At 46.5% G+C, this 16378-nt stretch overlaps 1 protein-coding gene across 4 annotated transcripts; it reads right to left on the reverse strand.

Moving 5' to 3' along the window:
- Positions 1–2555: 2555 nt before the first annotated feature.
- On the reverse strand, positions 2556–7450 carry LOC108920584 (uncharacterized). 4 transcript variants are annotated; one of them, XM_029257746.1, is made up of 3 exons: positions 6532–7450; positions 6326–6370; positions 2556–5765 (listed from the first exon to the last, which is right to left on the reverse strand). In XM_029257746.1, exon 3 carries the CDS (start codon positions 5763–5765, stop codon positions 3174–3176), a length of 2592 nt encoding a protein of 863 aa, XP_029113579.1. In that variant the 5' UTR covers positions 6326–6370; positions 6532–7450; the 3' UTR covers positions 2556–3173. The 4 variants fall into 4 exon arrangements, with proteins under 4 accessions (XP_029113579.1, XP_029113578.1, XP_029113577.1 ...); XM_029257745.1 differs by having other exon boundaries at positions 2556–5768; XM_029257744.1 differs by having other exon boundaries at positions 6326–6405.
- Positions 7451–16378: the final 8928 nt, after the last annotated feature.

Here is a 16378-nt window from a genome sequence, read left to right on the forward strand (position 1 = left end):
GTGGCGGGGAACACAGAAGGGATGAGAAGGTCGCAAAAAGTCTATGTGGATTTTTAGATGCAGACTGTATTTTGTTGTGGAAGAAGGAGGTTTTAGCAGAAGAGACAGCAGATTGAAAAGCAGATAAGAGTGACTGGTAGGCATCCAGGTCCGATCGAGTTTTGGATTTACGCCATCTTCGCTCTACAGCCCGCAGTTTGGTCCTGTTAGGAGGTAACGTATCAGACACCCAAAGGGTACCAATGGGGCATGCTGGTCTAGAAAACAGAGGACACAGAGAATCGAGGGAGGAGGATAAGGCAGAGAGGAAAGTGTCAGTGGCATCATCTGTAGATAGATCCGAGAACTGCGCACCAGAAGGGAGAGCGGCCAGAGTAGCAGAGGCAAAGCTGGAAGGCAAGAGGGATTTTAAGTTGCGGCAAAAGGTGACAACGGGTGCAGGAAGAGGCGAGGAGTTAGTGGTGAGGCAGGGTTGAAAGGAAATGAAGAAGTGGTCAGAGACATGTAGCGGAGTGACAGAGAAGACAGGACAGCCACAGCTGCGGGAAAATACAAGGTCAAGACAGTTGCCCGCTTTGTGAGTAGCAGGGGATTGGGACAGGGAGAGATCAAAGGACTAGGGGCAACAGAAGGCCGCTTGCATGAACGTCATCGACATGCAGGTTGAAGTCACCCAGGAGAATCAATGGAGGGTTGTCCGCTGGCAGAGAGCTCAACAAGATGTCAAGGTCATCCAAGAAGCAGCTGAGAGGGCCAGGAGAGCGATCCATAATATCCATAATAATCCGTAATAATACCTAATCCATAATAATAGTGAGGGTGTGGATGAGTGTATTCACTTCCCCTTCCTGTGGCAGGTGTGTACATGCTGTGCATGCTGTGGTGAATGGTCCGAACAGCACTCGATTTCGCTTTATTTTATTGCGCTTCATTGGAATGACAGATATTTTATAAGCAGTAAATAAGCAGACGAATAAACAGTTGCATATACGGTAGAGAACATAAACTATAATGAAGCTCTTTGATAACTGATATCAGTAGCAATAGTGTATTGATAATACATAATAATAGTGAGAGTGTGGATGAGTGTATTCACTTCCCCTTCCTGTGGCAAACGTGTACATGCTGTACTGCGAATTTCAGTCTCTTCTTTCTCCTAATAAAAATGTGAGCAAGTCATCATCCCTGAGATTGTGGAGCTCGGCACTGGTATTTACGAACGTACGGAAGTATTTCTCTTTGATTCCTTTATACCTGTCGCCGCATTTTGTTGGTCACAGTTAGAGCACAGCTGCTCCTCTCTGGGTAAGCAGGACTGGGCTGTGAGGTCTCACCTTGCTCTGTCATCGGTCACCACGGTAAAGTAGGCTGCGGTGGTGCACTGACTGTTTAGGCCCAAATAGCACTCCAGTTGACTTTAGGCTTCTGCTGTCGGGCTCCGATGGGTCCGATATTCTTCTTTTTGTTTATTAATGATTTGGTGGGGCCAGATTTTTCCAGTTGGGGTTTGAGTGTCGCGAGGGACACTGTTGTTACTGCTCTGGGACTGGCGAGTCAGATGAGCCTGAGGGGTCGAGCCAGAGGCTGACGGAACTCTACAGTTGCCCCTTAGATTCTTAGCACTTTGAAGCGATAAGAGATGAGCTACCTCGTTTCTAGACGATTCCAAAATATTACGACTCTTTCCTTTGGATTTTCATCAGTACAAATAAGGGGTTCCATCTAACTCAGCCTGGTGTGGATCAATAGGTGCTTTTCTCTGCACCCTGAGGACATTTTAACAAAGCTCTGTAGACAGGATTTGTCCCATTTTTCAGATTCCTCATTGCTGAGCAGACCCCACCCCCCACTTACTTAGCACACAGTTTAACACAACTCCCTCCCTCACAACCATACACCACACCTACGTAATATAAACGAATGCTGACCAGCACAGTGCGGTTAGTAAAACAAGCAACAGGTAACTGATAGTGTAGTGGTTACTGGTGCTCCCTTTGAACCAAAAGCTCACAGGTTCAATTCCTACCTCAAGCTGTAGTATCACTGGGCAGTCTAGTCACCCTAAATTGGGCAGTGGAACAGGGAACTAATAGTGTAGTGTTCACAGGTGCTAACTTTGGACCTAAATGTTGCAGGTTCAGTTCTCAGCTGTAGTGTTCTTGAACAGTATATTTACCCTAAACTGTGCATTAAAAGTGCCCATTTGTGTAAATGGGTAAAAAAATTGTAAGTTGCACTGGTGAGAAACAGCTAAATAAGTAAATGTAATGTGAAAGACTGAAATTCAGAGACTTTATTAATCCCAGACTGAAATACCACACGGTTATAGCAGCCTCCAAACAATTCAGTTTATTTCATAGAACGCTCTTCTCATGCAGTAACACAGAGCACTGGAACACATGAAATAAGGCAGAAAAAAGAAAAAGACAATAGTTGACTACAGACTATGGTAACACAATGCTTTTACAGAACTACAAGTATACCTACTGGCCACAGAGGAAAAAAACAAAAACTCCCCACTGAAAGTCGAGGGAGAAAAAAAACCCCTGAGGGTCCAAGTGTCAGTGGCTTCCCACCCCTCCTGGGCATTCCAGATTAAATAAGAATTCTATGTTTACAAACAATAATGGCATTCTTGCTGTACGCTAGCTTTATTTCCCAGTTCAGCAAGGTACATCTCGTCAATCACGGCAGTTGGTCTTCGTCTTCAGTCGGCATAGGGTGCACCTGCGACCACCGGCCGGCCGGCCGGCCTTCTCAGGTGTTACTGTAGGTAGACAATGCTCAACAACAAGAAATTTAGTAATTTATAACAAACTAATTTAATCTGCTTTGGTCTAGAGGTGGGAAAAACAAACACAGCTAAGTGGAATTACATTTCAAAGTGAAATTCCTGAGTTAACACGCAAGTCTTCGGTCTGGATTTGAAGACAGACAGACGGGGCACTTCTGACTGTAACAGGTAGACTATTCCACAGTGTAAGCAAAGATACACATGTGATGACTGCGCATACTGTACTTGCATAGAACCACAAAACAACAATAAGTAAGTACACTAATACCCAAGAAAGGGGGAGAACAAAGTGAGGTCGAAGCCAGCATACGGTATAGTGAGAAGGCACAGAGCAGAGAGAGTTTAGCGCTACTAGGTCAATAAGAAGGGATCCCTCCCCCTAAACTTTCTTTCTTTTAACGTTTTTTCTTTTCTGCTGTTTGTCTTTCTGCCGCCTAATCAGCTCCAATCTCAGTTCTCTGCGAGTCATCCTTTTCCTGTCTCTTTGCATTCGTCCCCATCGGACAGCCTTTTCCAGCACAAGTTCCCTCCTTTCATCGTCTAGCTCCTCCAGGTACTCCACCGTCTTGTTCTTGCAGGCTCTCATCCGGGCAGAGAGAAAACTGACCGTGGCACTCGGTGCCTTTTTTTGTAAAGCACTAAACATCCCCATTAACTCTTCTGAATCCATGTTGTGACATCTAACGGAAGCGGTTTCCTCCCGAAGCTTTTCTGTCACTTCTAGCGTGAAGTACTTGGCATACTGGCGCTCAAGGACATCAATAGTTGCCTGAAGACAAGACGACATCATGGGAACAAATTGGCGATGATGAGGCATTGCCCTCAACTTCGCTAATGTATTGCCCAACACAATCTCTTGCCCAAAAAAATCCTCCGTGGATGACAGAATCTGAAGAGGGTCCTGCAACATCTCCTTGAGTCTCTGAGTGGCCTGCTTGACCAGTTCTATGCCATCAACATGACTTATCCCAGAAACCACTGGGGTGTACAATTTAGTCATCCAGGGACCTGTCAGGTGCTTCCCAATGATTCCTAGGACCTGAAGTTCCACTTGAGCTATTTCACTTGAAAAATCCTTGCAAAGGCTCTCTCTCAAGTTACGGTCTAGGGTTGTGCCATCTTTCAACAACTCCAAAAATACCTCATAGTGCTCAATAAGTACACCAGCACTGTGAAATAACACGTGAAATCGATTGCCCCTGTAACGAGGTAGAATGCCCCTCGGGAGTTTCTTCTGATCCAAAAAAGTCGCAAAACCACGGGGGTCTCCCTTTCCGTCCTTGTAACGAAGTTTGCTAAAGGACAGTATGACATTTGCTGCCATACAGTCCCCGCCATAAACATTCCCCTCAGTTTCTTCAACTTTCTTCAATGCAGACCTACATGCTGTCGCAATCGAATCCAGGGGGTGCAAGTGGCAGTTCATCTCGTTCAGCGTTTTCCCCCACTCGCTACTTACGAGACGGACGGCCGCATGATTGGTCGCACATCGGTCAGTCATCGTATTCGATATCTTCTCAATCAATTTTGCCCTAGTTTCCTCGAAGTTTGTCCCTTCAGTAAAGAAAACATAAGTGTGGGCCAAGTCATCTACAGTTTGGCAGATATGATTGCAGTAGTCTTCTGCTGTTCCTCCTGCCAATTCATCCACTGCAGCTGACATGCTGTCATGTTCGGTACTAAAATGGATTTCATTGACATGGGTACCTTCCTGGGTAGTTGCATCAAATCCCAAAGTCACATTATTATTAGCCAATATCATTTCAGCCGTCTGCAGTTGAGAAATCACTCCTAATTCCTGGGCCATCAACTCAACAGTGCTTCTTTGGGGTACAGTTTTGAGCTCAATTCCATCACGCTTCGCTATACTCTGTAAAATTACTGGTATACTTCCTGTTGACAGTTCACTACTTATACAGTCATATACTTTCATTCTCATGGTTGATGAGTACGTCTTTCCATTAACTTCTTGCTCCTCAGGATGTTCCGTGGTTGAAGTCAAGTCTTCAACTCTTTTCCGAAGAAGCAGGATTTCATGTTGAAGTTCTGATATCACGTTGTCCTTCTCCTTCATCTTTATTACGACTTCATTATATTCTGCCACAGAAACAGTCTCGGTGCTTTTTTGTTTTTGAAGAAGTTTCCTGTGCGCATCCTTCAGTTTTTTGTTTCGAATTCTCTGTTCCTGTAATGCACAGCAGAGGGCATTCCCATACAACATATCCTTTAGCTTTTTAATCTCTTCATTGCTTCTGTTAACTCTATTCTTTTGCCTCTGAATGCCTTGGTTTATGCACTTTCTTGGAGTCTGAAGCTGTCTCCTCAATTCTCTCACTTTTTCTTGGTATCTCTTTTTCACTCCTCCGTGGGTTGACAACATAAAATCCGATCGTTGTTTCATCTTAGCTTCTTGAGGAGTGAGCGGGTCACCTCGAAGACTCCTTGAACCGGCAGAGGACCCTGGCTCAGAATGAACTTGAAGGTGACTGTCTGGAGTTCTGGTCATTGTGTCGGAATCTGTTTGTTCAACAGTTAATTTCTCATCAAAAATTCCAGGTGAAACAACAGGAACTTGAGGAACTGGCAACTGTGCAACAGGAACTGTGAACTCAGGATCAACTGCCTCAGTGAGGTCAAACGGTTCATCACATATTGCTGAAAACTGTTCAAATTCTTTTGGGTCAGTGAGTTGTTTATACTTATTCAATGTTGCTGTCACAACCATTCTTATATCAGAACTCAGGGACTTCCTGAAAGAAAAGCCCTCAGGTGAAAAATGTGTTTTTAATTGTCTCGCTGTCTCAGCTCTATTACTTCCCGCTGCACAGACGTACAGGTGTAATACATGTCCCTTTTTCAACTCAGTGCTGGTAGCAGGAAGTGTTGAAAAATTCTCGTTCAGGTGCCGTCTTCCCACACCCGGTTGGGCATGTGCATTGACAATGAGGTTGCGTCTTTTTTTTGGAGGCATCTTCTAAGAAGATAAATGGTGAACTGAATTAGGTGAATTTCTAGACAGGTCAAAAATCTATGATCCAGATGACCTCAGAGAAAATAATTAAGATATTGGGTACAGGGTTGTTATAAAACCCAAATTAATTGCAATTCACCAGATTTCTAGCACAATGGATAAACCAAGGAACAACAATCAAACATTTGCATTCCCCGCCATGATAGCACACTGACTTGTTTGAAGGAATGCATTTCAGCCTGGGTCCAGGCAAAACCCCCCTAAAACCCCCTCTTTTTTTGAAAGACAAAGAAGTGGGACAAAGCCCACTCGTTTTGTAGGACAAAGCCTTCTGAATTAAATTAGAAAATGCCAAAACCCCCAATTTTCTCCTGTTTCTGCACAAGTCTTATGCCATGATCATTAACTGGATAAAATAATATTTTACAAATTGCAATAAAATTAATTATGCATTTCCCAGGTTCAGAAACAACTTTAAGTTAATAAATACTGGACTGATGCGAAACTTCATCAACATCTACAGATTCTATAGGAAAATATTATATTAAATTCCTACTTACCTCAGAAAAAAATCGGGTCGATCAAACTTGGTAACCTGAGAGAGGCTGAAGAGTGGACCAAGCCACAAAGTACAAGATATCTTTAAATAAAATAAAATAAAAATTCGATTACTCAGGTTTTTTATAACACGAAAGTGGAGCGATGCGGTTTTCAGAGTTAGAAAGCGCTTTTTAATTCAAACGGACTCGCAATGTATGCTACTCACCCCCGGCTCACTGCTCAGCTGTAGTATCCCGCTTCCCACGTGCCACTGCACAGCAGACTCGTTTGTTCTCGCTCTTACGTGTTTTAGCGTACTACAGTGACGTCACTTCACTGTCTACAGTGCCCCTGAAGCCCCATTCCACATGTATTCGCATTCCGCGTTTCCGTAAAGTCCGATGGGCTGTATCCTTGGTCTCCTCGGTTTTTTCCCCCAGCGCCAGGATTCATTTGATCAAGCCCGGCGGTGAACGGGTTAAGGAGTGAGGGGCTCGCATTCCTCCTCTCCTGCTCGCCATCATGAACAAATGAACTCTCGGGCAATGAAATTTAAATTCCACAAAGGAGAAAAAGTTCTCTGCTTTGAATCAGACACAACCAAGCGTGGAAACGGCTGGACGACACTCCCCCATGTTTGTTCCTCGGCAGTATTATCATGCTAAAAAATGTTAGCGTTAATATATCGTATCATATATATATAGTATACGCTACGCTACGTTACAGTTTTATCCCATGATCTTCCGCTCGACTGTCCGCCGTCGTGGGAACGTATAATTTTAATGTCACTACAGTACACATCAGCAGCATAATGCCATGAAGATGTGTTTGCAGGATCAGCAAGCAGAGAGAAACCTCCCTGCACGAATGAAGACAAACCAAGTTCCTTTTTGCACATAACGCACATCCAGACCTTTCAGCTACACAGTCAGTACGGAATGCCATCGACTATTCTATTTGTCCCTGGAAGTAGCACTAAAAATAGCCGCCAAATACGTTTCTGCTGGAATTTCATTATCTGCATAGCTGTATATTAATTGAGGGATGTTTTTAGCCGTAAGAAATTTTGCCATGACCTCGCTTGGCAAGGAGAGGGTCGTTTTACTCCTGCGCTTCCTTCTCGAAGTCGGTTTTTATTCTCAATCTTCATTCTCTTTCTATACTCTATATATATATATATATATATATATATATATATATATATATACACACACACACACACACACACAACATACTTTTTGGTGAACCGATAGATGTCCATGTTATAGAACACATACATATAACACATAAGGAGTAGTGTGTATGTGTGTGTTCATACTGTGTGTTTACTGTATATACTGTGTACTGTACTGTGTATATTTATTGTTTATATATATATTTATTGTTACTGTGTAGGTAACTCTGAGTTGTTTCAATGTAACACCGTAGTCCTGGATGAACGTTGTTTCGTGTCACTCTACTGTACCAGCTGTATGTGGTTGGAATGACAATAAACTGAAGCCACTTTGACTTTTGACTTTGTTTGTGTAACTGCCATGTCCTGAAGAGACTCTGTGTTAGGCACCCTTGTCAATTTGCAAGTATCGACTGTTAACATTAATAGTCGCCTAGTATAATCTGGTATCTGTAACGGAACTGTACCGATTGACGGCGCGCGATCCCGTACACAGTTTTTTTTTTTCCATACAAACTTTATTTAATAAAGTTATCAATAATACACACAACCAAAACAATACATTAAAATCCACAATCAAACAAACCCAACACCATTTTCTTACAGTTGGTCAACAAAAATTACTAAGCAACCATTACATAAAATACATTGTCAAGACAGTCTTTCCCATAACAATCCCTTTTCTGACTACGAAAAATATAACTGACCCATGTCCTCCCCACACCAACATTCCCAAAAGGACTGTCCCCCAATAACAGCTCAACCGAAGCCACCATGCTTCCTTCAAAACACATAAAATACTTCCAAATTACCATATAAAACTTGATCATACCCCTAACAAATAAATACAAAACAAACATTCACATGAGTAATCATCAGTATAAAAACTGAAAGTGTACAAAATCACCTGATAAAACAAGGCCATTAAAATTTGTAGACAAAACACACACACGCACACACTTTCTGAACCGCTTGTCCCATACGGGGTTGCGGGGAACCGGAGCCTAACCCGGCAACTCAGGGCGTAAGGCCGGAGGGGGAGGGGACACACCCAGGACGGGACGCCAGTCCATCGCAGGGCACCCCAAGCAGGACTCGAACCCCAGACCCACCGGAGAGGAAGGCCTGGTCCAACCCACTGTGCCACTGCACCCTCTCCCAACAACACAAAATTACTGAAATCTGTGAATAAATATTGCACAAATAAAAACCACACAAACAAATATAAAAGAATAAATATACAAAGGGGTAAGATACAAGAAAGCACAATATGTTTTAAAAGAATACAGTTCCATAAAGCAGACATCCATCCTCAGAGCTTCAGACACATTTATCCACGAGGCCTTCCATCTGTCCTTCGCCTCATGGTAGCCCCAGGCAAGCAGATCCTGCTTTATTCTAAACTACAGTTCAGCTCGGATTTTCAAAAAGGCACCGTAAGCTCCCATTTTCAACCCCTTTCGGACAAGGTTAATGCGTGCATTCCACAATTCTTTCTTTGTCAAACTTATAATCAACCAAATCCTACCGGAGGTTGCTTTGCTTACTTTGGGGGACAGTCCCTTCACGATATTATCAAAAGTCAATGCCAGCTCGCCGTCTAACTCTCCGCACAAGGGCTCAACCAATGACCAGACTGACCCGGCAAAACCGCAATCCCAAAAAACGTGCTTAATCGTTTCCACACCCAAACACTGGGGTCGCGGGCAGTCCGGACGTCCATTATGGGTAATCTTTCGTGGAGACACTGCCAGTTTAAGTCCTGCAGCCTATTGTCAAGCCCTTTTGGCTGAATTCGGTCCCAAATGTCTTCCCCAAGGCCTAACATCACTCGCGTTCCCTTCCTCTCCAACAAGGCATTATATAACACCCTGTGCTTGAGGAAGGTATTTGCGTCAGTGTCTCTCGGAATGATCTTGCCCCATTTCACCATCTGTTTGTAGTGATCTGGCAGAGACTCGGCCTTTGGTCCAGCATTGGACCACGAATTCACCAAATGTCGCGATAGGAAAGACAGCCAGAGGCGAATAAAATGTTGGTGCGTGTGCTCCAGCGGAGCTGCCAGACGGAAACAGTGCTGCGCAAAAAAAAAGGCAATCAAATTTTAGGGGGGAGTCAAGAACTCCCCTTCCGCCCCTGTCCTTCCCTAGGTACATCACCTCCCTCCTCACAAGCTCATGCTTCCCACCCCATACCAAGCCAAACACGTCTTTCATGAACCCTTTCCTTAAATTGCGAGGCATGGGGTAGACATGAGCCAAGTAAAGTAAGGTCGGGAGGACGTCAACTTTCAAAATCAATGTTTTACCTAGGAAGGACAGGGACCTTGCCTTCCACAACCCCATCTTCCGCCTAGCTATTGCAAGACGCTCCTCCTAGTTGACCTGGGCTGCTCCTTTTAAAAGAAAACTCACACGCAGCACTCTGAGGGGACCGCTACAAAGCGAAAGACCACCAAAGGTGTCCTCTCGCGCTCCCCAGAATCCAAAGTACTTTACCTCTGTCTTCCCGAGGTTGAGCGCTGAACCCGAGGCCCTACCGAACGTCTGAGTCAGGCGCAGTGCCTGGGCGAGTGAGCGGTCGGAGCATACAAACAGAACTGTATCATCTGCATATTGGGCCAGCTTAACAGTCCTGCCACCACCTCCTGGAATGAGCAACTCATCGATTCCCGGGTGGGCCCGAATTGCTGCCACCAATGGCTCCACATACAAAACATATAGAGGAGGGGAGACAGCGGACACCCCTGTCTGACTCCACTCGTCTGGGGCAACCACTCCCCGAGAGAGCCGTTAATCATAATCCGGCTACCGACATCATTATAAAGTGTTCGGACCCACCCGAGAAAGGTGGGGCCCAATCCCAATCTGTCCAAAACATTGAACATAAAAGTATGGTCCACCCGATCAAACGCCTTCTCCTGGTCCAGGCTGACCAGCGCAAGGGGAATTTTTCGGTCCTCCACCCAGGCGATCGCATCTCTAATAAGATGTAGATTCCAGACTGCCGTACGCCCGGGAACCCCCCACGTCTGGTCTTCATGGACCAGGAGGGTCATCACCTTCCTCAGACGTTCGGTTAGGATTTTAGCAATTCACTTTACATCAACACACAGCACGGTCAGGGGCCTCCAGTTGCCCAGGTCGGCTCTATCGGCTTTCTTATGCAACAAGGATAAAACCCCCGACCTCATGCCGTCCGTTAACTTACCTCGGGTCAGCACTTCTTCCACAACCTCAAGGAAGACAGGGCCCAGGACATCCCAAAATGTGGAATAAAATTCCACCGGCAGTCCGTCCAAACCTGGGACTTTCCTCCGGTTCATTCTGGAGAGCACATCAGACAGTTCCCCCAGAGTGATGGGTGCCTCTAGGCAGGCCCGGGACTCAGCCGGGAGGGTCGCCCGCAAATGCTGTAAGAAAGAATCCCCTGTGACAGGGTCAGTTTCCCTTCCCTTAAAAAGAGTTTCATAAAATTCTGTAGCAACCTCAATCATCCGGGCCGTATCCTTACCTAGCTTACCTTGCTTAGTACGCAGAGAAATAAAACTCCTATCATGTTGAAAGCCCTTTGTTTTATTAAAGAAGAAGGAGAGACATTTTTCATCTTGCTCCAATTCTCTTACTTGGGCTCTTGCAAGGAGCGCGCTAGCTTCCTGGTCATACAGTCGTCTTAATTCTGCCTTTAGTTCTGCTTCTCTGTCGCTGTTAAAATCCTTTCCATTATTATGGTGGGCATAGAGCTTTCCCAACTTTTTCTCACTTTCCGCATTGCTCTGCGAGATCGAGCCCTCCTACGAACACAGTACTGCCTAGTAATGGTTCGCACCTTCGTTTTGGTGGCTTCCCACCAATCCGAGACAGAGCTACAGAAAGATTTGAGCTCCTGCCATATCTTGAAATGCTTATAAAAAAGGTCCCTGTACTCTTTCTCCTTTAAAACATCTACATCCAGTTTCCAATACCCAGGACCGTGCAATGGGGCCTCTGTGGAGACCGTGGCCTCTACCATCAAATGATCCGTCGGCCAATGAGGAGAGAGGTGAACCCGTTTAAAAACAACAGAGTCGGAAGCTAAAATATAATCCAGGCGACTTTGTGCTCCTCTACTATTAGACCAGGTAATGCCCGGATGACTGGGGTTGCATACTTTAAAACCATCAGAAAGACCAAATCTGAGCATAAAATTCTTAAAATGTTTGATGCTAACATCCTCTCTACCCTCCAGATGTATATTAAAATCACCCCCAATTATTAAGTATCTATTGCAGACACAAAAGGGGGTCAACTCTTCTAAAAATGTGGAATGTGGCCTCTACCGGAACGTAGACACACATCGCACGGATGAGCTGTCCCCTCCGGGTGGCGTCCACTCCCAATACTCTACCTTGCAGAACTGTAAACGTGCTTACATTCTCCAAACTTCGTTCTCCGAAAAGAATGCCTACACCTGTTGAGTGGATGCCACCCACATTCCAGTATGATCTACCTTTCCTCCAACCTGAAGAGAAAATGGCCACATCCCGCTGATCTCGAAGGTGGACTTCCGGTAAAAAATATAACTGGAAGGCAGAGGATGCAAGCCTATCAAACATCGCTGCTCTTTTCAAAACATTCTTCAATCCTCTGACGTTGAAGGTTAAAATGTTAAAATCAGCCATAAAAGGGGCAAATTAAATAATTAACCAACCATAAGAACAGTAAACGGACCCGAAACTGTCTTTTCCCATTCCAAAAAGCAAGTTCATCCTTCATGTCTTTGTGACCGGGCAGAACTTCAACATACCTCTGTAAAAATTCTCGTATCGACTCCAGCGTAATAAAAGGTTTAAAAACATGCACAGTCACTATGCGCTGGTTGTTAACCCAACGGTTCTCAACGTCATAAAATTTAAATGCAGAATGATCAGCGAGAGTCTTGCAACTCTCAATCATCCTTTTAAAACAAGCTTCTGTAGTTAAAGTGACATCAAAGAACCGCAGCGGGTTGTTCCGTTGAATGCAAATAACGTCCTCCACAGTAAGGCCCAGGAGACCCAAAATTACCTCTTTTATAAAGGTAAGTCGATCGTGGAAGTCTCTATCTTCCTCCTGGGGTCTCCAATAAAAACGGGCTGTGTTTTTCAACGGTCCTCCATCTGCTGCCCGCATTCCATTCGGCGGAAAAGAAGTTCTGCCAGTATTCGCTGTTCTCATCAATGGTCTATCTGTATTCTTCAATGGTGTGCCCATCAAAGGTTCCTCCCTTACAGATGGAGTCCTTGGTGAAAGCGTCATATTTAAACTAACATAAAGCTAAAAAAAGAGATTTAGGAAACAAAAACTCCAGCTCACCCCGTGACAGCAGCGGTCATGCCACCCACTAGACACGCTTTAGGATCGCTGGGCTACCCAAAAGAAAATAAAAGCCATCGAGAGGATAGAGGCTCACCCCATGGCAGCGGCGGACAAGCCACCAACTGGACATGCACTAGGATCACCGTTATCCTCTCTAAGCTATACAGCAGCACCTTGTGGCAAGAAAGATCTTAGCCAAAAGGCCGAGAAGCGATACGGAGAAAGGGAACCCTGCACAGAGTTACTTACTGCAGTACACTGGCTGCTGTATGAGTGAAGCTCGTGCTTTCGGTCACTTCTGCCCCCTTTATTCATCGCAGACCGAACTTCCCGGTGGGGCCGGTGGGGAGGGAGAGAGGGAGGGAGGGAGGAAGGAAAGGAGGGACACCGCTCACGACCGCTCGCATGCGTCACCTGGCTGGCGCTCTCACCTCGGACCTCCACGCGGCGCACGGCTGCGCGCCGGACCCCTGCAGCTTCCTCTGGAGCCACCTGCGCGGCGAGAAGATGGAGCTCGTGCTGCCGGGCGGCGTGATCGCGGGGCTCCTGGCCAGGAAGGACAGTTCCCAGGGGGCCCCCCGCTTGGCAGCGCGCACGTCGTAGTCGAAGTGGAAGGCGGCGGACGGGGACACCTGGAGTGGGGTGGACGGGCTGGAGAAGGACGAGGGTTTGAACCTGGGCGCCTTGCCGCGCAGCTCCAGCCTGGAGGAGGACAGGCAGTCGGAGAAGCTCTGCGCCGAGCACAGGGCACCAGCGGCGTCCCGCGAACATGCTGCGCACTCCGGCGGCGGCCCGGGCTCCGCATCGCTGCTGCCGTAGTTGCGTATGAGCGCCGGGTCCAGGCTGCGCGTCTGCCGCAGCTTTCGCTTCGAGGAGCTTTTGGCTGCTGGAGAGGAGCAGGAGAAGGCGCTGTGCAGGAGCCCTTGAGCGGACATCTTCTTCCCAGCGTCGCCTCTCTTATTCGTCGTCCCTTCGCGCTGGATTCCTCGCCGAGAAGCTCTCCGGGCGGCTCTTCAACCAAGGCGTTGTTGGACCGCTGCAGTGACACCACCGCCACCACCACCGTCCGAGACCCACGAGTTTCTCGCACTCAGTAGACAAATCTGACCATCAGCGGTCCGGTCCTGTTTGACTAGTGGGTCACGCACAAGGATCCCATCAGCACCAAAAAGGACTTTTGTACCAATATCAGAGATGGTTCAGGAACTTTAAAAAAAAAATCAGCACTGACTGTGGTAAAGGTTTCCCTCTGCAAGGAAATGAGTAATGTGTAATAAAACAACCTTGTTTTCAGGCTTCTGAAGACATCATTAAAAAAGTAACTGGAAAAATAACACTTACCAAAAGGCTCCTATTAAAGAGCAGCAAGTAAACGCAAATCATAATCATATTAAGAGAAAAATTAAGGTATACCAGGTTACGACGCCATTCAAGAAAACATTAAAATGAAGTTCTGCCAGTTATTTATACAGCTACAGATGTATCGTTTTTCGTTGTAATAAACTAAATCGTCGTGTATCACTTTGTGTCTTTGACGCAATGGGTGAAATAGCGATTGAGGAGAGCGCCATCTAGTGGTGAATGTCTCCAGCATTACTCGATTCTGCTTTATTTTACTGCGCTTCATTGGCATGACAAAGATTTTATACACTTACTTCCAAATGGTTTATGAAGGGCTTTAGGAACATTTTCTGATGAAAAAACAGTACATAAATGTTCGAGTAACCAGACGAATAAACAGTTGCATATACAGTAGAGAAAATAATAAACTACAGTGAATCTCTTTGATAACTGATATCAATATTATTTTGATATTCCATCCATCCATCCATTCATCTTCTGTCCCGCTTCTCCTAAAAGGGTCACGGTGGCAGCAGGGAGAGCAGAGAGGCCCAGCTGCCCCTGTCCCCCGCAACTTCCTCCAACTCAACCTGTGGGATCCCCAGCCGTTCCCAGGCCAACTGTGAGATGTAATCCCTCCAGCGGGTCCTGGGCCGACCTCGGGGCCTCGTCCCCGTTGGCCGTGCCTGGTATACCTCCAAAGGGAGGCGTCCAGGGGGCATCCTTATCAGATGCCCAAACCACCTCAACTGGCTCCTCTCAATGTGAAGGAGTAGCGGCTCTACTCTGAGCTCCTCCCGGATGTCCGAACTCCTCACCCTGTCACGGACAGTGAGTCCCAACACCCTGCGGAGAAAACTCATTTCGCCTGCTTGAATCCGCAATCTTATTCTTTCGGTCATCACCCAGAGTTGATGACCATGGGTGAGGGTAGGGACGTAGATCGACTGGTAAATGGAGAGCTTCGCCTTATGGCTCCGCTCCCCCTTCACCACTATAGTCCGGTACAGCGACCGCATTACTGCTGCCGCTGCTCCCAGTCTGTGGCCGATCTCACACTCCCTTCTTCCCTCACTCGTGAACAATACCCCAAGATACTTGAACTCCTCCACCTGGGGCAAAAACTCTCCCCTTACCTGGAGGTGGCATACCATCCTTTTCCGTGACAGAACCATGGACTCAGACTTTGAGGTGCTGATCCTCATCCCCGCCGCTTCACACTCGGCTGCAAACCGTTCCAGTGCGTGCTGGAGGCAGCCATGTGACGGTGCCAAAAGGACAACATCATCTGCAAAACGCAGAGACGTCACCTTCCGACTCCTACACACACACACACACACACACACACACACACACACACACAATACGAGCAGTTTAGAACTGCTAGCTTCCCTAAAACATTTATATTTGTTAATTTTGTTGACACATGTTATGCATGATGGCGCCGCGGATGGCCGCCTCGGTGTGGAGCTCCACAGTTGTTTTACTGTTTTTGTTAGTTTGCCCTGTCTTTAGTTATACTCCGACAATCAGTTTTACCAGGGAAGAACTGCTGAACATTCGGCAGTACACACCACCCGACATTTTACCGGTTTTCGACTATTCTGACGTTTTGCTGGACATTGTAGTCGGAGGTGCAGCGGCGCTGCTCAAGCGCTCCAAGACGCGCAAGCGCGGAAAGCGAGCCGGCGCGCTTGTCAAGCTCCGAAAGCGCGGCTTTAGAACAGCACTGCCTAGTATCCATCTGGCGAACCTCCGCTCCTTACCCAACAAAATGGACGAACTTTTCCTCCTGTCCCAAAGAAACAAGGACTTTTTAAACTCTGCTGCTCTGTGCTTCACGGAAACCTGGCTGAATGAAGCCATCCCGGACAGCGCGTTACATCTGCCGGGCTTCCAGCTGTTCAGAGCGGATCGCGACGCGGAATCAGCGGGGAAATCACGTGGCGGTGCGACATGCTTCTACATCAACGAAAGGTGGTGTACAGATGTAACAGCGTTGAAGAAGATGTGCTGTCCCGACCTAGAAGCGCTCTTCATCAACTGCAAGCCTTTCTACTCGCCGCGGGAGTTTTCCTCGTTCATCCTCGTAAGTGTTTACATTCCACCGCAAGCGTGTGTGAACGCAGCGCTGCAACAGCTGGGCGACCAGATCACTGACACAGAGCAACAACACCCGGACTCTGTTATAATCATTCTCGGGGACTTTAATAAAGCAAATC

Source organism: Scleropages formosus, chromosome 14, assembly GCF_900964775.1.
Source record: "Scleropages formosus chromosome 14, fSclFor1.1, whole genome shotgun sequence".
Lineage (NCBI taxonomy): Eukaryota > Metazoa > Chordata > Actinopteri > Osteoglossiformes > Osteoglossidae > Scleropages > Scleropages formosus.

Excerpts from the sequence above, each read along its gene's own strand:
- LOC108920584 (XM_029257746.1), bottom strand. The coding sequence starts at position 5,765 with ATGCCTCCAAAAAAAAGACGCAACCTCATTGTCAATGCACATGCCCAA.